The sequence below is a fragment of the Lacerta agilis genome, chromosome 2, assembly GCF_009819535.1.
Source record: "Lacerta agilis isolate rLacAgi1 chromosome 2, rLacAgi1.pri, whole genome shotgun sequence".
Taxonomy (NCBI): domain Eukaryota; kingdom Metazoa; phylum Chordata; class Lepidosauria; order Squamata; family Lacertidae; genus Lacerta; species Lacerta agilis.
Window position 1 is genome coordinate 18,293,201 of NC_046313.1, and position 25,967 is coordinate 18,319,167.

The following is a 25,967-nucleotide window of genomic DNA, read 5'->3' on the forward strand; positions in this document are numbered from 1 at the left end:
TGGAAAACTTTTTTATTATTAAAAACTCCTTTCTGAATATGAAATCTGGACTCATATTGGTTGTGGAGCACAGCCTTCATCTGCAATATCTTATTTATTTATTTTAAGCAAATGAGATTCCTAGGGCGTACGGTGCTTTAAGCATCACACCATCTTAGGATTGCAGAGCATAGCTTTGCAAATGTAACAAGAAATGTAATTTTTTATGAATTACATTATGAGCCTGTGATTGGCAGTGGGAAGGGGGGGGCTTTGCTTATGGCCCCACTGATGAACCTTGCCTGTCATGTGGGAACCCAGAGTAGGACCTTCTCTTTTGTGACACCCCTGTTGTGGAATTCCCTCCCCTTAAGGTGTGGAAGGGTACAGCTCTCATGAGCTCTCACCACCCATTAGAGACTGAAGTGTCTTCCCAAGCTTTTGGAGGCCACGTCTAATTAAGGCCCAGCCTTTAGCATCTTTTCCTGGCTGTATTGCGTGTTTGCATTGCATCCATATGTCATTTGTTGAAGGGAAAGGGTTGCTGCGAACACACTCATCTACAGAGAACTGTTGATCTTCCCATGTGATTTTTTTTTTTAAAATAAAAAAATCAAACCTCTGGGAAAAAGGAACAAAAGGACAGTGCTACCTCACCTCTTTAAAACAGGTGATGGCAAAGCTAAGCCTCTGTGGCTACTAAAATCAATGGTTAGCTATCAAACCCAGCCAACATTTCTGAACCACCCTGAGATCTATGGGTATAGGGCGGCATACAGATTTAATAAGTAAATAATAATGAAAACAATGTTAACATTTATGAATCCTTGTTTAGGCCGACAGTCCTATTCATAGGTATAAATACTACTAACGACATTTTCAGAACCTGGCTTGCCTGAATATCGCTTCCTCTCCCTAGTCCATATCATAGGACTCGTTCTCGCATTGCAGTTTAAAGGCCCTTGCAAGTCAAAGCCATTTGGCTAAGAAGTCGCTTGTGTCAATGATCATTCCATCATTGACGAGTTAAGAACCACCTAGTAAGCACATTTAACTCTGGTGGACGTGCATATTGTAGCGGTCACATGGCATTTCTACCAGGAACTTGTTGCCCTCCAGATATTGTCGAGTTCTAACTCTCAGTCAACCCCAGCCAGTGTGTCCAGTGGTGAATGGATGGTGGAAGCTGCAGTCCACCAACATTTGGATGGCAACCAGGTTCCACACCCCTGATTTATAAGTACAGGTATCTTCTTCAGGTCAGGCATGAATGTGCTTTGGGAGAGTGCATCATGTGTCATTAGCAAATAACCCAAGTCTGCTTATTTTCTCTGCTTGCTGAATATTCCAATAAACCACTTCGGAGAGAACAAGTCTTTAATGACTCTGAATATATTTTCTCCTGTTCGCTCTCCCCCCCCCCTTTTGTACTTCTGCCTCCAGCTTTAATAACCTGCTTATTAAAGAAGCCACAGATCAACTGCAGGGGGGGAGAGAGAGCAGGGTGGCCCCTCCTTGTATTTTGGACCTGAACTATTGAACATGCCAGCCTACAATGGAATCTCTGTTCTTTCAGTTTGAGGTTGCATACTTGATTCGTAAAGAATAATACTATGCCGCTGCAGAAATCAAAGAAGCGAATTGTGTCCATATGGGTGTAGCAGAGAACAGATGATACTTTATAGGCAGTGATAGTAAGCCGATGTTGCCTGGCGTTTGTAAGGTCTTTCCACACATTACCAATTACAGGTTTGGCAGGGTGCTGCCTGCAGCCAACCTCGGCTTCTGACAAATAGACCTGTGTGTGATATATGTGTTTTCAAATAACCTGGTTGTCACATTTCTGAATACGTGGCACCTAAAATATCTGTACAGTGGTACCTCGGGTTACATACGCTTCAGGTTACAAACTCCGCCAACCCAGAAATAACACTTCAGGTCAAAAACTTTGCTTCAGGATGGGAACAGAAATCGGGTGGCGGCAGTGCAGCAGCAGCGGGAGGTCCCATTAGCTAAAGTGGTGCTTCAGGTTAAGAACAGTTTCAGGTTAAGAACGGACCTCCGAAATGAATTAAGTACTTAACCAGAGGTACTTAACCAGAGGTAATGAGGAAAGAGGCTCTGCGGAGGTTATGCAGTTTTGAGATTAGAAGCTTTACGATATGCACTCACGTTCCATGTTCTACTCATTCCTGAGCAGATATGCAGCTGGCTGGTGGCTGTACTTGCTCCTTGGCCTTGGTTATTTTGAAGCACTCATGTTAATTGTGATTCAATTGTGCCTTTATATACTGTATATTCTGGCGTATAAGACTACTTTCTAATCCAGGGAAATCTTCTCAAAAGTCGGGGGTCGTCTTATACGCCGGGTGGAGAATCTGCGGTCAAGTATATCTCAAACTCTATATTTTAACTGGAAAAGTTGGGGGGGTTGTCTTATAAGCCCAGTCATCTTATACACCGGAAAATACGGTACTGGTTATGTATACAGGCGATACAGAGTTGAACTAGAATGGGAACTAAAACATGTCTAGAATTTGTGCAGTGCTGACTTCTGCAGCTTTAAGCATTTTAATTGAAAGGGTGAAAATAAGCGGCTGAAATCCACCGCCACTGTTTTCCTATCAACACCCAAGTTAACAACATTTCATCACCATGTCCAATTCTAGTGCTTTAAAAGGAGTAAAACGAATAGTCATGCTGCAGAATGTCGAGAGACGTTCTGAGCTGGAGGAGAAGCAAATACTCCTATCTGCAGTCATAAGCGTGAGCCGAATGAGCGTATCTGATCTTCTCCCACTCAAAAAACCCCCCCACACATGAACATAAAATTTATAATTATGCAATCATGTCTATGTTACCCAATTATATTAGCATATGAGAAGGAAGACAAACTGGTTTTGAGCTTAGGCAAAATAAGGGACATACTTGTACATATATATTTATTTAAATGCACACATATTTAAATGCTGTCTCACACACATGAATATTGGTGAGGAGCAGGGCTTTTTTTTCAGCCGGAACTCAGTTCTGGCACCTCTCAGGTGGGTGCCATTGCCATTATAAGAGAACAAGACCAGTTTACAGTAAGCAGCATAAAAACGACGCACGGAAATCTACCAGACCATTCCACGTTCTAAATCTTCTATTTGTAATCCAAGAATTGAGAGTCCACAACCTCCCAAGGTTCCACTGTCAAACAGCTTTTGGACTACTGCAATGTGCTCTACGTGGGGCTACCTTTGAAGGTGACCCGGAAACTACAACTAATCCAGAATGCGGCAGCTAGACTCGTGACTGGGAGCGGCCGCCGAGACCATATAACACCGGTCCTGAAAGACCTACATTGGCTCCCAGTATGTTTACGAGCACAATTCAAAGGGTTGGTGTTGACCTTTAAAGGCCTAAATGTCCAAAGCTACAGGGACCCAGGTAGAGGGCCTTCTTGGTAGTGGCACCCGCCCTGTGGAATGCCCTCCCATCAGATGTCAGAGGGATAAACAACTACCTGACATTTAGGGAAGTTTTTAATGTGTGACATTTTAATGTATTTTTAATCTTTGTTGGAAGAGTGGCTGGGGAAACCCAGCCAGATGGGCAGGGTACAAATAAATTATTATTATTATTATTATTATTATTATTATTATTATTATTATTATTCTGTCAGAAAGTTCTTCCTGATGTTTAGTGGGAACCTCCTTTCTTGTAACTTGAAGCCATTGCCTCAAGTCCTACCCTCCAGAACAGGAGAATACAGTACAAGCTTGTTCCCTCTTCCACGTTGACAGCCCTTAAGATATTTGAAGATGGCTATCATATCTCCTCTCAGTCTCCTCTTTTCCAGGCTAAACATACCCCAGCTCCTTCAACATTTTCTCACATGGCTTGGTTTCCAGACCCTTGATCATCTTGATATTCTGAAACAAAATTTTAAAATGTAACTTTTTAAAGTTAAAAGTCATTTGGGAAACTGAAAGAGGGGGACTGTGAATGTTCTTAATACATAAAAAGCAAGGAATGTTATTTTGTTGCTGTCGTTGCTTGTTCCTGCTGTAGTGGAAGCACCTTTTTCGGATGAAGTGAGGTCATTATGCGACATGTCCTCTCTGGAGAGCTGTCAGTGTGTTCCCTAAGGGTTTTAATTTCATCTTCTAATGCCAACATTTACTGCTTTTGTAAGATTGCCAGTTTAAATGGCTCTTGGCGTTTTTATCACCCAGATGTGACCAAAAGCTTGTGACGGTTCGCTCCACCTGCACAGGTCCCCCAGACGTTTAACGGTCCGTTGATACCTGCACTCACCACTTTATTTATTAACCGCTGCCACCAACCAGTTTGTCTGGTATTTACTTCACTCAGTTCAGTCAAGGAGAATATTGGAACAAAACTGTTTTATTTGAAGTTTAGTACATAAGCATGTGGTTTCTGAATAAACAGTACTTTCTTGGTTGTGTTCTTGTTAACAACAGTGCCCAACAAATTCTCCCAACCCTGTTCCTACTCCTTCCCTTTTGCAGGCCCTCGTAAAATTAATGGAACGTGAGCGCAGGTAGGTGTTGTGAACAGAAAGATTTCATTTGCTGCTTGCCTCGCTAAACAGATATCACCTCTTGCATGCCTTCAGTTCCTACTTCTTCACAGAGCATCTTCTGCTTATTTGGGTTTCCGTATATAAATAATAATAATCATAACTTCATTCTGCTGCATGCTGGTAACCATGCTGCGAACAGCAGGGTTTAGGAGTAATTTTGATGGTACAACTCTTCCTCCCTTATGGATCAATTCATCTTCCCCATCTCACCCCAGCTTCTATCCAAATTAGAATAAAAGTATTTGGTTTTTCCACATATGTTATTTTTAGTATGTGACCACACCGCTTAGTAGCTTTCCTTGAGATGCATCAAATAAAGGTGGCTGACATTCCATAGCAGCAATGGAAACCTGTCTTGTGGCCAACTTCGTGTGAAAAGTTGGATCATCCTGGTCTAGATGGCCACAAGTTACCAATCCCTTCTCTGTAGACATATTTGTGGGACATGGGTACATATTCATTGTTCTTATTTAAGGAAGTGAGTGTGCTGTGTGTGTGTGTGGAGGTGGTCCCACCATGAGCCAAGGTGAGCATATTTTGAATGCAATTAAGGCAAACAAGTGAGAGATGGACAGATATTATTTCCTTGGTGGGACACAATCCATTGGCATGGTTCTCTTACTTAAGCCTTATAAAATGAAGAGGTGTTGTGTGAGGACACTGTTAATTTCAGTAAGGTTTGTGCAGGAGAACTTCCCACTGATGTAAGTGAGGGTTGAGCTGCAGTGGGAGGTGTTGTCTTCAGGAATCTTTTCACACAACATTCCTTGAGAATTGTTCTCCTTTTTTCCACTCTTGTGTGTAAAAATCAACACATATATTTATTTATATAATAGCTGGATTACTTGAGGGGGGAAGGTAAGTTCTATATTATTTTTTAAAAAGTAACAAAAATAAAAATTGAAAATAAATGTGCTCCCCTTTCAATGATATTTCACCAAGTGCTGCAAAGGAGACAACAGTATCTGCCCATTGTGCAGAAGTCAAGGGGTAAAGGAAACATGTCCCCATTATAGGGGAAACCAGACTGATTGCTTGCTGGTAGGCAGAAAAAGCACCAGCAGGGCACAAGAACATAGGACCTTAGCTTGGTTGCCTTGACAGTTGGGGTGCATTCCTTTTTCTTCTACTCTGCTATTCAGAATGAGGGCAATGAAAGAATGTTGTATGCCCTCAGTGTTGTCACATTCAAATCTGATTGGGTTGCTTGTTTGTTTTTAAATTGCTTCAAAATAGGTAGCGAAAATGTAAAGGTTTTTTTCTGGGTTGGGAGGGGGCTGTTGTCAACCACAAGGATGCCCAACACTGAGGAGGGACAATAGCCCAAGTAAGGTCCTGGTTTCCAAGGCAAAGGCTGGGAGACCAAAGGTGTGAATTCAGCACCAAGGACAGTGCTTCTGCAGCTGAATCCAGCCATCCCTGTTGTCTCAGTGAGGTCCTGGAGGAACTGGCTGAGATTTAGAGCAGGGCCAATCTGTCATTGACTGGAGACCTCACCCCTTGAGTGCTACCATATCGGGCTGAAGGCATCTTCTTCTATTTGCCTCCATGTCAGTTTCCCACACAAGTGACACTGACACAAAACCCCACACAAGTGACACTGACACAAAACCCCACACATACACTAACTAGAATAGAAGCAGTGCTACCCCACCCCACTCCACTGCACTCATCATGCCCCCTCCTCCTTTTCTTCCTAATGTAACACTAATGTCTCAACAAATGAAACTGATCTGTAGAAAATGTAACTTGAAAAAAGAGACATTGCACATACTTTTGTAAACTAAGAAATCTTTAATAAAAATATATTTGACTCCCTGAAAAAAAAAAGAGTCAAACTACTGGAGAATCACAGCACCCAAAGCTACCTCTCCCAAGGCGCAAGCTTGGGCAGTGTGCATGGAGTCACTCTCTGAGCTGCCCAGGTGACAAGACTCCCCTCTCAGTCTCACTGATGTGGTCCAAAGGAAAGCAGAGCAATATATTTGGCACTAGATGGGCTCCAGGAGTTGCAGCCTATGCTTCCCTCTTGCTCATGAGTCATGACTGTTATAAACAGATGACTTATGGCTACAGTAATATCCAAAACTATCTGGTCTGTAATTCCAGCCTAGGGGTTGCCAACATGATGTTCTCCAGATGTTGCTGAACTGCACCTTCTGTCAGCCTCAGCCAACATGGCTAATGGTGTAGGATGATGGGAATTGTAGTCCAGCAGTGTATGGAGAGCACTACATTGACTACCTCATTCTTGGCTGGCAGACAATTTGCCAGTTTCTGCTCCATATGTTTCAAAATTACTCATTGTGAGATAGATAATCTTCACTTGTCATGGTTAAGGCTTGAATCTTGAAAATTACATCTTTTCATCAAGCCCCATAAAGAGTTTCCTTCTCCAGGTTCATGGGCTTACTAATGCAGTCATTAAAACCCAAATACAGTGGTACCTCGGGTTAAGAACTTAATTCGTTCTGGAGGTCTGTTCTTAACCTGAAACTGTTCTTAACCTGAAGTACCACTTTAGCTAATGGGGCCTCCCGCTGCTGCTGCGCCACAATTTCTGTTCTCATCCTAAAGCAAAGTTCTTAACCCAAGGTACTAATTTCTGGGTTAGCAGAGTCTGTAACCTGAAGCGTCTGTAACCTGAGGTACCACTGTACCTGATTCATGCGGGAAACTCTACTAACCAGCTGTCTCAAGGACAAATGTGTATTTGCCCACCTATATATGGGCATGATTAATTAGTCAATATGCATTTCTGTTCTTATTTTGATTACATGTGTGTATGTACTTAGAGTTACCTGTTTTAATCCTCCGTCTCTTGCCTGGAAGGTGAAAACTGTGAAGCTGTCCTTGAAGCTTGTGTAACACTCTTGATGCTATTTCAATACTTCATTATACCTTGGAGGTGCCTCTAAATCGTCTCTTGGAACATGGGTGGTGCAACCCTCGACTTAAGGAGGCTGAGGGGCAGTATTGCAGTAATCTGAGCACCCTTGACCCCAAAGATACACATCTTCATTATTGCTCTCCTTGTTGTATTTATCCAGTTACTAAGAAGTTCTAAGCCTGAGGGAGTGGTAACTGGCAAATCTTCTCAGACCCCAGGACCCAGTCACAAACAGTGGCTAACAGGGATCATTGCAGAACCAGCTTTTAATATGTTTACTATGGTATTCCACCATTTAAGCCTTGTTGCTCCTTTTTAACAGTTAGTTGTTCGTAGGCCCGTTTCCCAATGCAAAAAAAAGAGGAAGGTTGACAGCTCTGGTTTGCTATTGGTTTAAAGTGGGGAGAAATGTTTTCATGCCACCCAGCCGTCCAAACCAAACAGTTCTCCTTGCAAATTTTCCATGGGTATCTGGTTAGACTTTGTGAGAACAGGATGCTGGACTGATCCAGAATGACTCTATGTAAGGCACACACTTTTCTTCTTCTTCTTCTTCTTCTTCTTCTTCTTCTTCTTCTTCTTCTTCTTCTTCTTCTTCTTCTTCTTCATACATATGCCATTTCTAAATGGAACAGGGTTTTATTTGAACTGTACTCTATTGTAAAGAAAGCTATGAAACCGTATGACTGTGACAATCATGGGTCTCCTGCGCTCTTTGCTGGGATATATTGCTACTGCCATGCAGCAATTTGGAAAAATTCATGACCCTTATTTGCAGCTTTAAAGAAAAGGCTCCTCGGGTAACATGATTTACGGTCCTGCACCTGAAAGAAGGGAAATGTCTGCATAGCAAGCTTTCTGCTTCCAATTCATGTGTGTTCCCTGTAAGAGAGTGTCTGGGGCACTCGGGGACACTCTGGCGTTCCTACTTTTGTGAACAAGCGCAATGGTGGATCTAGTTAGTCCAGCATTCTGCTTTAGCATTGCCAGTGGTTTTTTGGCTGGGGTTTCATACTTCTAACAGCTGCTCAATAATCAGGCACATCTTTTCCTGCCATGCAGATACAGTGATTGAGGGAAAGCGGAGGGGCTTCATTGTGCTGCATTTCTGCTTTTGTGTAGCTGAAAAAGTCGCAGAAGCCCTGCTTGTGGGGTGCGTGTGGACTTCCATAAACAACAATTTATGGAAGCAGCCAATTCAATAAAGTCCTATACAGTGGTACCTTGGTTCTGAAATGCCGAAAACCCGGAAGTAAGTGTTCTGGGGTTTTTGAACGTTTTTCGGAAGCCAAACGTCTGATGCGGTTGTCGGCTATAGTTTCCGGGGCACCTGCCCCAATCAGAAGCTGCACAAATGTTTTCGAACATTTCGGATGTCAAACAGATTAAGTTTGGCACTTTTGTTTTTGCTATTTGTTTTACATTTTTGTTTTTGAGGCATTTTCGGTTAATTTGTTTTTGTGACTGTGTGGAACCCAGTTCAGCTACTGATTGATTGATTGATTGATTGTGTGACTGAGGAAATGGATGAAAGCTCACCATCCAAACAATGACTGTCATCAGTGCAGGTAAGAAAAAATAATTATTTTTATTTTTATCATCTACAATACTGTCTTATTTATTTTATAGTACAGTACAGTGCAATGCAATGCAATGATTATTGCTTTCACTTTATGGATCAATGGTCTCGTTAGTAAAATTCATGTTAAATTGCTGTTTTAGGGGTCGTTTTAAAAAGTCTGGAATGGATTAATCCATTTTGCATTACTTTCTATGGGAAAGTGCACCTTGGTTTTGGAATGCTTTGGTTTTGGAACGGACTTCCAGAATGGATTAAGTTTGAAAACCAAGGTACCACTGTAACTGTGTCAAGCCACTGACCAATCAGATGCAGCTGATAAGCTCACAAACAAGGCAGTTTTGGGGATGGCCCTCTTTTCTGCTATTTGTCTTCCCTGAATCTAGTACTTAAAGTTTTAGCTATTCTGATACATAGCCATTGATATACCTGCCATTCGTGATTATTCACATGCCCAAGTGTTTTGATGTGTGGACACCCTTGAAAGTTTTCTGTAGGGTCACTCAGTAGGTGCTTCAGTAAGGTTACAGCCTATCCCTTGTCTGTCACAATTGTGATGTCTCATAGTTGCTCATGGAAATAATATATTTAAGCAGTTTGGCTCTGTGTGGAGCAGTTGCCCAGTACAGGGGTACCTTGGTTCTCAAACTTAATCTGTTCCGGAAGTCGGTTCCAAAACCAAAGTGTTCCAAAACCAAGGTGCACTTTCCCATAGAAAGCAATGCAAAATGGATTAATCCATTCCAGACTTTTAAAAACAACCCCTAAAACAGCAATTTAACATGATCCATAAAATGAAAGCAATAAACAACGTGCTGCATTCACACAATCAATCAATCAATCAATCAGTAGCTGAACTGGGTTCCACACAGTCACAAAAACAAAAAAGAGCCACAAAAATGTGAAATAAATAGCAAAAACAGACAGACCTCAGCGTAACACTCAAAACAGAAGTGTGGCGCTCAAAACGGAAGCGTAACACTCAAAACAGAAGTGTGGCACTCTAAACGGAAGTGTGGCACTCAAAACAGAGTACGTTCGGCTTCCGAAAAAGTTTGCAAACCAGAACACTTACTTCCAGGTTTGGGTTCCAAGTTGTTGAGTACCAAGGCGTTTGAGAACCAAGGTGCCACTGTATCTATTGTATGTCTGAAAAGCAGAAGGTTTGGGCTTGGATATCCTGAGGCCGTGAGCCAAGGAAAAAAAAGAAGGGCAGGGGTGCTAATGCTTTTGTGCTTCATTTCTCACACTGAGTGAGGCCTGGCAGCTATCTACAAGCAGATGTCAACGAAACTGTTGTAGTGGATTGGAGTAAAGGGCTCTTGGCAGGGGTTTTGGCAATTGCACAAGAGCTTTCACAGCGTGTGTTGTTGGAGCATCCCACATACTTGCTGTACTTCATTATGCAGGAATGTATGAATACTAGGGGGCATATGCCAAAATAAGAGGTTGTAATCACGCTGGAGTCAGGGTCTGCACCCAGTTTACTGTCAGCAGTTTATCACTGGAGAATTCAAAGCTTTACAAAGTTAAATATGAGTCAAATTCTCCTCTCTTGCGGGAGACATTTCTAATACTGGAGGAACAGATGTATGTCTGTGTTAACTGGTATTTGTCAACCAAAGCAGCATTGACTATTATGACAAGCATGCAGTAGATTAGGGTTGTAAACACATGATACAGTCCATTGCTGTTGTGTGATTAACTCAGGACAGCCCTCTATATACCTTAAGGATGCATGCATTGTTTCAATTCATTATATTATATTGATAGATCTCCGAAAACTGCTTTGAAGTCCATATCATTATATTGGTTTCATAGTTTTTGACCTAGCGATATATCACAAATCATGATGTGTGTTAGGGCTCAGCGAAAAAGAACCCAAACCAGCTTGAAGTCCATATTGTGATACTGTTTTCATAATTTTTGGCCTGGCGATATATCACAAATCATGGTGTGTGGGTGTGTGCTGTGCAAAAATCACGATGCAGGAAAAACCGTGAAGCCAGCCAATGCCTTTGCATGTCTCCATCCTTATTTCACACATTGTGATATATCAGTCTGTTGCGATATTTAGCTGGTGGTGTATCACGATGCTGAAAACCAGATATTGCCCAGTTCTAGTTATGAGCAATAACTACTTAATAAACTAAAATCAGGGGTGCTCGTTCAAGTAACTAAAGTTTGAGATGAGTGCAATTGTACAGATTCCTTTAAATTAATCAGATAGTAATGTCATTTTTCTACTACAAAGGAAAGCCCATTTTTGTTGCTTCTTCATCTTCTTCTTCTTCTTCCACCCATCTGACTGGGTTGCCCCAGCCACTCTGGGTGGCTTCCAACAAATGCTTACCATTAATTCGAGATTGTTATTGTTGACAGTTCCTTTCAAATAAACACAGTCCTGTGATGCATCCACTAATTTCTTCAATTAAATCAATAACTTTCCCCCCAGTCATTCTGTATAGAACAGGGACAGGGCACCCCATGGTTCTCCAGCTGTTGCTGAAGCACAGCTCCTGGCATCTCTCACTATTGGCCATGCTGGTTGAGCCTGGTGGGAGTTGCAGTCCAACAACATCCAGAGGGCCACAGGTTCCCCATCCCTATAATAGGCAAGTATGTCCAAACAGCATGATAAAAGTCAGTATGAGCAAATTGTCATCTCCAATAGCCACTCCGCATTGAAGTGTATGCGTGTTATGCTGTTAGGTACCACTGAAACAATACCGGTACTTGTACAAGTTTTCCTGCAGATTTGGTAGTATCAGCTAAGGCTGAATATTTGACTAAATTCCATTCCAGTCATTACCTGGCATACTGCACCACATATCTCTTCCCACACTTGCTTTCTCAATGAAGGAGTAGAGCTTGCCAGTCAGGCCATTTATATATCCTTCTCTGATTAATAGATCAAATGTTGATATTTTGCACAGAAGTGTCTTTCTGAATAAGAGCATGTGGGATGTTTCTTATTTGGAGGCACCAAAAATTAGTCTTCTAACAACCAATTTTAACGACCACTTTCTGAAAAGAAATGGTAATGGCTATTCTACATGAGACTTTCAGCAGAGTAGAACGCACGTGATACATTTAGCATGTTTGTTTTATGTTAATTCGGGGGTAATTCTTTGTGGAATGAGAGCCAGTATACAAGTAGAAAGGGCTGCAAGGTACCCTGATCTCTGGGTTCATTTTACCTAAATGAATCCATCTTGGCATTTTTCCCATGCCCTCATTTGCTAAGCCGACTTAATTCCCTGAGTGATATCCAACTACATTCATACTCAGAGTAGACCTATTGAAAAAGTGGAATTAACTTACGAACTAATTGATTTCAACGGGTCTGCTCGGAGCACAGCTAATATACGATATCACCCCATTCAGTCTTACCACCAAGCCATTAGTTGATTTCAGCTTGTTAACTCCCCCTCCCCATCCTTGCCTTTGTTCTTCTTCTCCAGATGAGTAACAAAAGGTCCAACAGCTTTCGCCAAGCCATCTTGCAGGGGAACCGGAGGCTGTGCAGCAAGGCCCTGCTGGAGGAGACGGGACTGAGCCTTTCCCAGCGGCTGATTCGCCACGTTGCGTATGAGACCTTGCCGCGTGAGATTGATCGGAAGTGGTATTACGACAGCTACACCTGCTGCCCCCCACCTTGGTTCATGATTGCCATCACCATTGTAGAGGCAAGTATCTGCCAAGCTAGCAGAGAGATTCCGGGGAAGTGTGTTTGCTTGTTCCAGGTGGGGGTCACATCCTTGCTAACTAGGTCCGTAAGTAACCTGAAGGTTGCTCCTGGGTGCTAACTGTGTCTAGGAGGGCCTTTTATCTTCTAAGGTTGCTGGGGGCTCTTCCTTGATGGCAAAGATCATGCCCTAGAAATCTCACACGTAAGAGGAGAGTTTCAGCTTCAGTTGGTGCAAAGCCCTGCTTGTAGGGGTGAACAGCACAGCAATAGTAGGACTAATAGTAGGACTTTAGGGCAGGTGTCCGGGCCCCACTCAGCAGAATGAGCAGGAGGGTCCAACGACACAGCACAGCTTGCTTACCACATATTGAAGTGCATGGAGTAGCACCCCTTACCAACCAAAGAAGGGGACCTCCATAAATCCAATAGGTCCGAAGTCTAAAATAGTCTATCTGCACCACTGGATAGTAGGCAACTTATTCAGCAGATTTTTTTCTCATCTGCACTGGCTGCCTCTGTGATGTGTAGTGTGGAGCCAGTGTGGTGTAGTGGTTAAGAGCTGTAGACTCGTTATCTGGGGAACCGGGCTCGCTTCCCCGCTCCTCCACATGCAGCTGCTGGGTGACCTTGGGCTAGTTGCACTTCTCTGAAGTCTCTCAGCCCCACTCACCTCACAGAGTGTTTGTTGTGGGGGAGGAAGGGAAAGGAGAATGTTAGCCGCTTTGAGACTCCTTCGGGTAGTGAAAAGCGGGATATCAAATCCAAACTCTTCTCTTCTCTTCTTCTTCCCAACCCAATACAAAGAGCAGTTTTAAGACCCTACCTATAATGATCCAAGAATGTGCAGGAGTGCTTCCTGCCATATGAACCTTCTCAATCCTCAAGATCTTCCGGTGGGGCCTTACTCTCAGTACCTTAAGTTTCTAAGAGTGGAGTTCTAGTAGTGCTTAGCAGTTTAACCCAGAAGAAGAAGCTCAATGCGTGGAGCAGAGGCACCATGCTACCTTCCTGGCAGGTGGGTCACTGCTGCTTACTGGGAGAGAGAGGGAAGGGGCAAGATGGCGCTGATGTAGCACTAGCGCACTGGCAAGAACACCGGATTGGCTTGGCCTGTGCATATGTGCCATGGCGACCTCCCCACTGCGTCGTCCTTCTCCCTCCCAGTGACCCACCTGCCAGGAAGCTATAACACCAGCTCTGCCCCAACCAGCAAGCTGTGTTTGTTATGGAGCAGCCTCCCTATGAAGACCCACCAGATTTCTGGTGCTTTTAAAATGTTTTGCATTTATACAGAGACGACTAGACATTACCCAGGGCATGGAGGGGGTAATATCTGGTATAACACAAGGCGTGAGTTTCTGCACCCTCGTTTCTGGCAATTAATAATGTGAGGTGAGATGAAAAATGTGCAGCATAATGATGCCAGGTCCCAGTTGGTGTCATACTAGATGTCTCCAAGTAGAAGAGAGGGAGAAGAGGACCAATTCTGTGTTTCTTACCAGTCCTCGTTCAGTCGTTTTGTGGACTCAGTATATTTTACAGTTGTTTTAATCATTCCACATTGGACAATTTAAAACAATGGGAGGTGCTGTAGAAAGGCTGCCAACACATTTTAATAAATGGGCAGGTGTTGTGGGTTTCAGGAACAAACCCTATTCCCAGGAGTCTTGAGATACATGTGTCACACTGGGCGCCACCAAAAAAAAATGCGTTTGAGCCTCTTACGCCCTGTTTGTGCCATGTATAAATGTGGTCATAGAAAGTAGAAGAGAAATATTTTTTAAAAAATGTGTGTGTGTCTTCTAGCTAGCATTGTTTTAAGACAATGTGCTATGGACCAATTTAAACAGTAATCAGACTAAAGTCCCCCATATGGAAACACATCAAGCAGAAGTTAGTCTGAATCCTGTTGAAAGCATTGGGATGGAATTTAGTTACAACTAACCAGCCCCATTGATGTCTGCATGTCCACCAGCCACACACCCTCCCACGGCCACACGTGTGGCACCAGTGTGAAAGGGGGCTTTAGCTCATGCCTGTGTATGTACACAGGGCTGCTCCACAGAAGCAGGAACCCTGGCTAACCTGAAGTTCTGTTCCTGTGAAGGAGGAGCCCCCTTCCACACTGGCACAAAATGTGGAGCTATTGGGGGAGTGGCTATTGAGTGGGTCGCCATCAAAGCTTAAACGGGTAGCAGCACAATCCCACTCCCCCCCAAGACCTTTAGCCACAACTTCACTTGCTGGAATTAAGCCTGTATGTCTCCTTGCGTATATTTTCTCGGCCGGATGCTTGAATGAATGACAGTTAACTGTGCAATCTCCCTGCTTTCCTAGGTTGCCTTCTTTCTTTACAATGGAGTGGTACTAGATAGGTTTGTGCTGCAAGTCACCCATCCCTTATATTTGAAGAACTCATTGTTATATCATCCTCAGCTCCGTGCCCAGGCCTGGAGGTACCTCACCTACATATTCATGCATGCAGGGTGAGTTCTGGGGGGGAAAGGGGGCTGAATTTCTTGGGGGGGGGTCCCCTTACCTTGTGGGAAAGACAGGGGTTGACACAGAGCTGCCATCAAAGCACCTGGCATCAGTGACATAGCGTGGGTTGCCAACGCCCGGGGGTGCATGGAGGGGGTGAGAAGGAGGGAAACATGTACATTCAACTGCCTAATGGCATCCATGTCACCCAGGAGATCCCAGCCACAGAGATAAGAAAATAAGAGTAGTTATGTTGTCTGGAAAGACGACTTCATGGTTTGCATGGAGAAGCAATTTTCAACGGAGCCCAGCAATGGAAGCACACAGCTATATTTAGGCAGCACTGGGTGTTGAAAGTTTGCGGCCCCTAACAATTTTGTGCCTGGGGCATCTGTCCCTGTGACACACACACAAACTAAGCCACTGCTTGGCATCCTTGGGCAGCTGCTGGGGGGCCCTGGCAGGCCCACTGCTGATGTTTACCCTGCCCCCCCTAAAAACAAATTCAGCCTGGCACTCCAAGCAGTGGCAGGCAGCTGGGTCTAGCTGCCGTTTTAGTTTCAGACAATGGCCCCCTTCAGCATATTGTCACAAAACAGTCGTCTCCAACCACCTTGGCACTTGGCACCTTGGAGTACTGCTGCTTCCACTTCTGTCAGATGACCCCGCTGCAACACATCAACAGAGGAGAGGGCACCACCGGAGGGCCCCTTAAACCTGAATCACGCCCTAGGTCTTCTGCTCTGAAACTAAAACACTGGGAGAATCCTGTTGCTCTTATGTGTCCAAAAAAAAGTATTACACACTGTCCCCATTTTTTTAAGTGATTTGCGATCTTTGGATAAAACCATGTTCTGTAAGAGCTGGTTTATATTGCCTGCTGGTCATAGGACGTCAGGGGCAGAAGCTGAAGGAGGAAATATGGGTATATCGTTCTTGACTTCATAGCGATAAGTATCTTTGCCTGACAGATCTGCAGGATTTTTGCATAAATTGCTTGCTTCCTGATGGGAGCGTCCTTCAAGTTGAGGTGGTGGTGAGAGATTTTAATTGGGACAGTACCAGCAGGCAGGATTAAACACCGTCTTGCAGGTGGCGCTGTGGTTTAAACCACAGAGCCTAGGGCTTGCTGATCAGAAGGTCGGCAGTTCAAATCCCTGCGATGGGGTGAGCTCCTGTTGCTCGGTCCCAGCTCCTGCCAACCTAGCAGTTTGAAAGCACGTCAAAGTGCAAGTAGATAAATAGGTACCGCTCCGGCGGGAAGGTAAACGCCGTTTCCGTGCGCTGCTCTGGTACGCCAGAAGCGGCTTTGTCATGCTAGCCACATGACCCGGGAGCTCTCTGTGAACAAACGCTGGCTGCCTCAGCCTATAGAGCGAGATGAGCTCGCAACCCCAGAGTCATCCGCGAATGGACCAAACTGTCAAGGGTACCTTTACCTTTAGGTTTTACTGCAGCTATCCTTTTCCACAGAGCATAAACACAACTGATAGCATAGTGAGGCATGTTTAATCCAGAAACCTACATGAAATGCGTTCCTCAGCCACATGACCCGGAAGCTGTACGCCGGCTCCCTCGGCCAATAAAGTGAGATGAGCGCCGCAATCCCAGAGTCGGACACGACTGGACCTAATGGTCAGGGGTCCCTTTACCTTTTACGCTGCCCACTACAGGCCTGGTCATGCTCTTCAATCCATCCCTGTAATGCCACTTTTACATTTTAAAACCCGTGCATGTTAAGAGCCAAAAAGGACTGCCTTTGCCCATAGAGATTTGCAAAACAGGTTGAAACCTTAAAAAGATATAAGTGCTTAAACTATGTTTCAGTATGCCTCCCTTTCCCACAAAATGCTAACCTCTGCCTTGACAAGTATCTTGTTGCTGTTAGGCTGTCGTGTTGCTTGAAAAAATGTGCTGAACCTTTTAATTATCACGTTTCTTTCACAACTTTGGCTGGTTTCCAAGGGAAACTCTTGGGAAGATACACTATCCAATGCCTCACATCTGTAAATATTAAGAGACTTAGCCAGCACAGCCTTATTCCTTGGTTGTTGTTTTTTTGCAGTGGATTCTAAATCTTTTGGAAGTGTAAGCTATCAAAACCGTGTGCACACACATTCCCCACTTGAGAAGCAATCCCTGCTTTATTTATTTTTTTAATGATGGAATACTTACTACAGTTAGGTAGCTAAACCATCATTTATAGCCAGCCTAACCTCATTAGATTATTTTCAAATTCAGAGAATAAAATAAATCTCAGGAAGAGTAGTAATAACCTCTTTCTTTCTTTTTTCTTTTTTAATGGTGAGGCCATTATTCCTCCCCACCCCCCACCCCAAAAAGGCAAGCTAATATAAAGGTGGTGAAGTCTATTGTTGCCATACTTCCTGCTGTGACTTTAAAATGTTAATTTGAAACTCTTAATTTACTGGGCTCATCTGCCTTTTTTATGGGCATTTGTGACAGCCAGAAAGTAGCTAAGGAGAAGGCAGTTGTTAAGGGTGACTGAGAGCTCCCCAAAATGTGCTGTTTGTGTCTTGATCCCCGATGGAGGAAAGCTTTATAAGAAACCAAAGCTGTAAATTTTAGCCTTCCGCTTTAAAGCTGAGCGGACGTTAATTATCTGTGGGGCCCACCCATTTGTATTGCTGCCATAACTAATGACTTGCATTGATTCAAGGGCCCCGTTTGTTTGGTTGCGGAGAAGGTGAAGCCTTGATAAATCAATTATATTGTCATCTAAAGAATGACACATTCAGAGCATGGGAAAGCTAATTATGTTTTATGGGTGCTTATTGACTGTGGGGCTCGGATGCTCCTGGCTGCAGTAGAAGTTGGGCTGAATGGAATGCTTCTTGAGAAGTTTTTTTTCAAAAGAACGGGCATGCATCAAACGCACTGAGGAACAGAACCTTCTAACCGAAATAAATCATTGCCCCACAAGAGGCATTAAATTCTTTGTTAGAAAACATTGGGCATCTTCCCATGATTTTTCTTATGTACCACTACCCTGCATCTCGTTCTACTTCCTTCTGTATAAGGGATTCTTAAAATCTTTTTCCAAATTAAATGGTGTTTTCCCCATTAAAAATGAACAAACCCAATTCTAAATGATCCTGAGTACAAAGGCACTTTTAGGTTTGCTAACATGACAATCAGTGGGTTTTCCCCGCTACCCTGGCTATAATAGGTGGGAGAAGGCAGTAAATCAAGGCTGGTTAAGTTTTGTAGCTACTTAACTACTTGGAACTGTGAGGGCCATTTTCTAGCTTATCTTAAGAGATGGTGGCTTGCCTAAGGCTGTCCAACAGGGATGAGCTGAGATTTATACCAGAGTCTTCCAGGCTATAAGCAATATCCTTAATTGTTCTGCTTGCAAATATACTTTGCTAATTAACATAGTTTAAAGACAGGGTTATTAAACCTGAATCACGACATTTCCCCCCACTTAGGGAAAAATAATCTATTTTAACCTAGATAAAATTAAACTTGGGGGGGAAAAACCACCCAAAACCCTGGCACTAAGATGGTGACTTATTTATTTATACAAAGGCTCTGTACTTATCTGTTGGTACCAAAGTGAATTGTAAAGTTGGAAGGGACCCTGACGGTCATCTAATCCAACCCCCTGTAATGCAGGAAATTCATTCATTCATTCATTTAATGCTATTTCCATTTCCCCCAGGATAGAGCACCTTGGACTCAATGTTGTCCTTCAACTTCTGGTTGGAGTCCCCCTTGAAATGGTACATGGTGCTGCAAGGATCGGGTTTGTCTACATTGCTGGAGTTGTAGCAGGTATGTTGTATGAGTGAATAAACCTGATATTGGCTGATACTGAAATTGTGGTTAATCTCCATGGTTGAGGTTTCTTGTGAGAGAAGGTAGAAGGTGCCCATCATTTGCCTTGGTCAGAGTTATATGGGTGGGTGAACTTATAATTGCTATGATCATCATTCCAACTACCTAGATTTCTGGGATTATTTATCTTTTGTGACCATAATGTTGTCCTTATCAACACTATATACAGTGGTACCTCTGGTTAAGTACTTAATTCATTCTGGAGGTCCGTTCTTAACCTGAAACTGTTCTTAACCTGAAGCACCACTTTAGGTAATGGGACCTCCCGCTGCCGCTGCCCCGCCAGAGCACGATTTCTGTTCTTATCCTGAAGCAAAGTTCTTAACCTGAAGCGTTATTTCTGGGTTAGTGGAGTTTGTAGCTTGAAGTGTATGTAACCTGAAGTGCATGTAACCCGAGGTACCACTGTAAATGTTGCAGTCAGGGGTATTTTGCAGCAGGAGCTTGCCAGAACTCAGCTCTAAAATGGTAAAAGACCCCTGGACTGTTAAGTGCAGTCAAAGGCGACTATGGGGTTGCGGCACTCATGTCGCTTTTCAGGCCGAGGGAGCCGGCGTTGGTCCACAGACAGCTTTCCGTGTCATGTGGCCAGCATGACTAAACTGCTTCTGGTGCAATGGGACACCGTGACGAGTGCCAGAGCGCACGGAAATGCTGTTTATCTTCCCACCGCAGAAGTACCTATTTATCTACTTGCATTGGCATGCTTTCGAATGCTAGGTTGGCAGGAGCTGGGACAGAGCAACACCCCGTCACAGGGGTTCAAACCACCGACCTTCCAATAGGTAAGCCCAAGAGGCTCAGTGGTTTAGACCACGGTGCCACCCGCGTCCCCTACTCAGTTCTGGCACCTCTCAGGGGGGTGCCATTGCCATTTTTAGAGAACAAGAGAGGCATCCACGGTGAGCTCCGGCACCTCTTTTTCTAGAAAAATATCACTGGTTGCAGTAATTTTAAAAATGTGACACTGCATGGAAGTAAAATCGAACCAAGTCTAGAGTTAGTCAAGGTGTGATCATGGTTCCTCCTTTGAAGGCACTGTTACAAGCTGAATGTTTCAGACTACACTGGCCCCTATTGTGAATGGACAAATCTGTCAAATTTGCTTTCTCTCAGTTTCTTATTTTTCTAGTATTAAGTTCAGTTCTGCATCAGTTTGTAAAAAAATTTTAAGCTACATTTAAAAAAATCTAACGCTTTTGTTTGCTTTCCTTCTAATGTGCAGTTTGTCTGATATATACATTTTGCAAGCATTCCCCCCTAATATAATACACTGTTAGGTTCTTTTCACCTATGTATGTATTTTTGTACACGTCGTTTGCCTACATCACAAGATTCATAGAAGTTCAAATTACAAAGGATAGCTGTGAATTGTTTTGCTGATTGTTTCAGGGAGTGCAAATTGCGTTGGTCCACTTTAAAATGTGGACCAAATCAAGTTTTTCTCCCAACCTCCAGGCACATGGGCTCCGTTTCAAGTGTGCCTACAAAACTCTCTGCAGTAGGATCCTCTGTCTTGTCAAGGTTCCTGTTTGCTAACTGCTGTGATTCTAAGCTTGTTAAATGAGCACAGAGGTTTGCACTAAAAATGTGAAAGTTGGGAGGGGAGCCTGTTGGCCCAGGATTTTGGGGGGTCAGTGCCCCTGCCCCAGTTCTAAGCTGTTGTATGTTCAAATGAAGATATATTAACAGGATTACTATTGGTAACTGAGAAAGTTATTGTAGTTTTTCCTAGTGCCGTGTTTGTGCTTCGAGGCCCCGAAGCCCTTCCCCTGTAAATAACTACACACTGACACATAATTTTCATTTAAGTTATTGGGCAAAATTTTAGGCCACAACTTTATTGATTACAGCAAAGTGAGCGGTATTGGCTTAGGCATTGGCAACAGACTATAACTGACTCCTGCCTCTCTGGCTGGTAGTCTGAAAGGGTAAACACCAAACGAGGGAGAAACATTGATGGAGATCAACCGAAGCTCACCCCGGGGTTCCTGTGGTCCTGGCATGGCCCTAGCCCCTCTCAAGCGGACTTTGGATGAGATCCAGGACCCCCCAGATTCCTTTACCGGAATACCCTATTTCTGGAAAGGCAGGTGATGGCCGCACCTCCCCTCCCACACATTTCAATAAGCCAATGCCTAACCACCAAACCTTACCAAGTTGTGCCGATTGCTGAGGGGGTAGGCGAAAACCAAGTGGCTGCAGCCAATCTGCCAAATGGAAAAATTCCTACCCAGCCCCTGTTCCAAAACAGGCGACCCAATCCAAAGCAAGGCCAAAGCAGCAGCTCCTAAAATTAGGGAGCGTGTTCGGCAGCGCGAAGCAAGTGCCCCCAATCACGTCACGCTGCCACTTTTATAGGCCCCAGAATCACGCCGTCCATCCTGATTGGCCCAAACAGCCTGGTGTGATCCCAGGGCCCGACTGTTAAGTCTTGGGCCACGCCCAGCAACAACTCACCCTGCAGGGGTGCCTTAGGGGCCCGCGTGCAACCAGGACCCTCATTAAGGAGGATCCCATTTCTCAGTTGAGCTGTACAGTGAGTGCAGGATCAGGCACTACTATAATTAAGCATTAGTTATTGGGGGGGGGGAATCAGTTATAAGGCCATAAATGCAGTTTTGGGGCTTACTACCCTTTTTTTCATGTGAAGAGATTTCCTGAGGTATAAAGTACCCAGGAGTGATTTTTTAATCTATATATCCGATTTGGCTTTACCTTTGTTTACCGCAGTGTCAGTAATTGTCAGCTGAAGGATTTTGGTTAGGGCCCAGCATGGCAACTTTCCAATGACCGGTGAATCTATGGGATGATAGATCTTCGTGGACTGATTGATTTTTACATTTGTACTGCATTTGTTATTCACGTCTTGCGCCTCTGCAGTTTGGAGGTGAAGGAAGCTGGCTTGATGATAGATCAAATCTAATTATAACAAGAGGAGAGAGTGAGAGGCAACTGCAGGGAGGGTGTCGCGAGATGGCTGGGACAGTGATTGGCAGGTTTAGCTATTTGTCCCTCTCCCATGCCTTGGTCCTTACCTATATAGCAAGTCTTGCTGCAATGAACAAATAAAGCTGCAATAGAAGTGTGTCTTACAGAACAATTAAAAAAAAAAGAGTTATGAGGAAGTACATGGAGGTGGGAAGCATAAATGTCATAATTGGATTAGAAAGCTAGGAATGGGGGAGGGGGTGCTCCATAAACATATTAGAGTGAAGGTCCTTTTCAGTGCATCTGGAGTATCTGGTCCCATGACTGACACAGCCAGTGGTACGAGTCCACACAGGATTAACATGTGTAAACCATGTGATGCAACAGCAAGAAAAGTTAATTCTCTTCTAGGCTGCATCCACAGAAGTATAGTGTCCAGATCAAGGGAAGTAATAGTGCCGCTCTGTTCTGCCTTGGTCAGACCACATCTGGAGTACTGTGTCCAGTTCTGGCCACCACAATATAAGAAAGACGTTGACAAGCTGGAACGTGTGCAGAGGAGGGCAACCAAGATTACCAAGGGTCTGGAAACTAAGCCTTATGAGCAGCAATTGAAGGAGCTGGGGTATGTTTAGCCTGGAAAAGAAGAGACTGAGAGGAGATGTGATAGACATCTTCAAATAACTCAAGGACTGTCACATGGAAGAGGGAACAAGCTTGCTTTCTCCTGCTCTGGAGGGCAGGACTTGAACCAATGGCTTCAAGTTTCAAGAAAGGAAATTCCAACTAAACATACGGCAATTTATTTATTTTTTAACAGTAAGAGCTGTTTGACAGTGGTACGGTCTCCCTTGGGAGGTTGTGGGCTCTCCTTCCTGGAGGTTTTTAGGCAGAGGTTGGATGGCCATCTGTCATGGATGCTTTAGCTGAGATTCCTGCATTGCAGGTGGTTGGACCAGATAACCCTTGCGGTCCCTTCCAACTCTATGATTCTGTGATTAGTGAGAAAGGCAATTATATATCCTCTTATGCTAGTTTTCTGTTTTTGTGGCAGCCTGATACAACCCAGGCATAACTAAACCAATTCAGGGAGAAGTAGGCCTGAAATGAAGCCTACATGTGTGCTCACATGTGTACCATTCCAACTCTTCCCCATCCCTTTTCATCCTCGGTGTCTCTGGCCATCCAAAATGCAATCAGGTGTGGGGAACCTCCAGATATTGCTAGACTAGAACCCACAGCATCCCTGGCCATTGGGCTTGCTTGCAGGGGCTGATGGGAGTTGTAATTCAATTTCTGGCAGGCCTGGTTTAGTGTACGAAGTTCTGGGCGAAAGAACCTGTCCTCCCTCTCTTTTGCTTTTGTTACTTCGCAAAATGTCACATATGTGCTCACTGTCTCTGACTCCTTCTCTCTCGTTTTCCAACTCTGTGTGTCTGATTCTTACCCGCCTCCTCTTTAATCCATCCACCCTAAATATTTTGCCTCTCGTCAGCTGATTTTGTGCCCCCCCCCCCGCTTTAACTGTGTCAGATTGTGGGAGGGAAATGCTAAGAATTTTTAAAAAGCCAGGTGAAGGTGCGTTGCCTTCTCATTAAAAGGATGGAGCGAGCAGGTCTAAAAAAGAAGTTGCCAGGAAAAGATCATAGGGAGAAAAATATCTCTTGGTTTCCAACCAATGATTTTGCAGGACGCGGGTGAAAATATTTTCTTTAATAATTTCGAATTGTTCGCAGTGGAGAAAAAGGAGTGGGTGCCATCAGCAGTAGTGCGGACACAAAAACAGCGCAGTTGTAAATATACAGGAGGGTGGAAGCAAAAATATTTATGCACAATTGTTAACCGGATGGTTAAGACTGGACACGTGAGATGTGCCTCTTCATTTAAAACAACAACAACAACAACCCGGTTAAAAATGGGTGCTCCAACATAGAAGACAGGCAAAAGGAAGAGAATTAAGATTGGACACCGGCTGGGGAAATGTGGCTGGAGGAAGAGAGTGAAGAGGAAAAACGGAAGGCAAGGAATGGTTCTTTGTATAGTAGTACCTTGGATCTCGAATGCCTTGGCTCCCAAACAAATCGGCTCCAGAACGATCGAAACCCAGAAGTGAGTGTTCCAGTTTTCGAATGTTCTTTTGGAAGCCGAACGTCCGACTGGGCTTCCGCAGTTTCCGATTGGCTGCAGGAGCTTCCTGTCGCCAATCAGAAGCTGCGCTTTAGTTTTCAAACGCTTTGGAAGTCGAACGGATTTCTGGAACAGATTCCATTCGACTTGCAAGGTATGACTGTACTGTAGGGAATTCCATAAATAGGGCACCACCACTGAAAAGGCCCTCTCATAAGTAGCTACCTGCCTGCCTCGCCTCATTTTGTGGTGATGGGGCGGGGGGCAGAGAAGAGGCCTCTGAAGATTATCTTAGGGCCTGGCCAAGTATATATGGGAGGGGATGATCCTTCAGGTGGCCTGTCCCCAAGCCACTGGAGGATGCAATTGAGAGTGGAGGAAGGATGGCTGAGGAGGGGTGTCTCTTTTTTCTCTGTGTGTGTGCAGAGTAAAGCAGCTTGAAGGGGGGAATTTGGTACAGATAGAAATATAACCCTCCACAACTAAATGCAAGCTCCAGTGACTTTTTGTTTGTTTGTTTTTAAAAATGGTGAAGGGGGATTTGTAGCTTGGCCTTCAGCAGCTATAGCATCAGCTGCCTGTTAGCTTGTCTTTCTAGCATGCGGTCAGCCCATTTTTCTACATCATCTGCTCTTTGCTTCTGATCTAACTTGTCAGGTGTGCAGACTTTGGGAAACAAGCACAATCTCCGTCTGCGTGGAAGCGCTGGAAGGTCTCGGAACAGTGATTGCATTTCCAAAACGCGACTGCAATTCAAATAATGACTGCAAGGGACCTATCTATCACACTTCCCGTTATTAGTAGAAAAGTTCCCAAATCACAAAAAGTTCCCAGTAGGTTTTTGTGCGTGGTGCTGCACGAGTTCATTTGGTTTTGTTCCCTAGCCTTGCAAATTACAGGTAGCCTCCCTGCAGTTGTAAAGCGGATATGGTGTTCAGCAAAACGAACCCTGGATCAAGGCTCTACTGATTGGAAGACACAAGCACAATGGTGTGTGTTTTAACCTCCCCACCCCACCTCTAAAACTGATGTAGATATGGGGCTGCATGGAGCCCTCAGAACAGAGAGAGTGCACAGGTGCAAAGCCTCACTCAGCTGGGACTTGAAGTTAGGCTAGTGTCTCATCCCTCCCCCTAGGATGCAAATATGCACAGGGACCATGTGACCAGTTTCCTCCCCAAGTGTCTTAAGGCTGCAAGAGGAAGCGGGTCGGGGAGTGTCACCGCCTTGTACTTTTCCTCCATCAGCAAAATGATTTAGGCTTGGAAAGCAGGACTGGCCTGATTCTCTCCCCACGCCCCCCTGGGGACCTGCCACAGTGTCTCTGCTGGAGCCAAGCACTTCCCAGCTTGTCAGTGGATGCTGGTCCCTAAGGACAAATGGGGCACTGCCCTCACCAGCTTCAGCCAGTCCTTAGCCAGCCATTACCTGCCTGCCTTCTTACTTAACAATCAGCCCAGGGGGTAGCAGCACTGCTGTCAGCTTCCTCCTCCTTACTCTCAGTGCTGCCTTTGTAGAACTCAGCAGGGATGAAGACAGGGACAAAATTAGATTGATTTGACTCTGCCTGTCATTGGCTGTGGCTTCACATACTATTCTATTCAGTCCCTTCTGCCTTACCACCCTCAGTGGGCACCAGCGAGCACTGTGAGCAACGAAACTGCAATAGCTCATGCCAGGAAACATGGGTGAGATGAGGGTGGGAAGGGAAAGTCAATTAAAAAACCTTTCTTTCTTTCTTTCTTTCTTTCTTTCTTTCTTTCTTTCTTTCTTTCTTTCTTTTCTTTGTTTCCCTCCATGACTTTTCCCTGCATGAACATGATACCACATTTGACTG

The 25,967-nt window shown here is 44.3% G+C and overlaps 1 protein-coding gene across 8 annotated transcripts in view; it reads left to right on the forward strand.

Annotated features, from left to right (window-relative positions):
• RHBDL3 (rhomboid like 3) overlaps nt 1–25,967 on the forward strand; it is a 121,418-nt gene that overhangs the window by 81,621 nt on the left and 13,830 nt on the right. For 5 of the 8 annotated variants that reach the window (XM_033138759.1, XM_033138760.1, XM_033138764.1 and 2 more), the window contains 3 exons: nt 12,504–12,728; nt 15,068–15,216; nt 18,897–19,009. In XM_033138759.1, coding sequence (XP_032994650.1) covers nt 12,504–12,728; nt 15,068–15,216; nt 18,897–19,009 — 487 coding nt within the window. The remainder of the gene's footprint in view (nt 1–12,503; nt 12,729–15,067; nt 15,217–18,896; nt 19,010–25,967) is intronic. The other 3 variants (XM_033138763.1, XM_033138761.1, XM_033138762.1) reach the window with 3 other exon arrangements.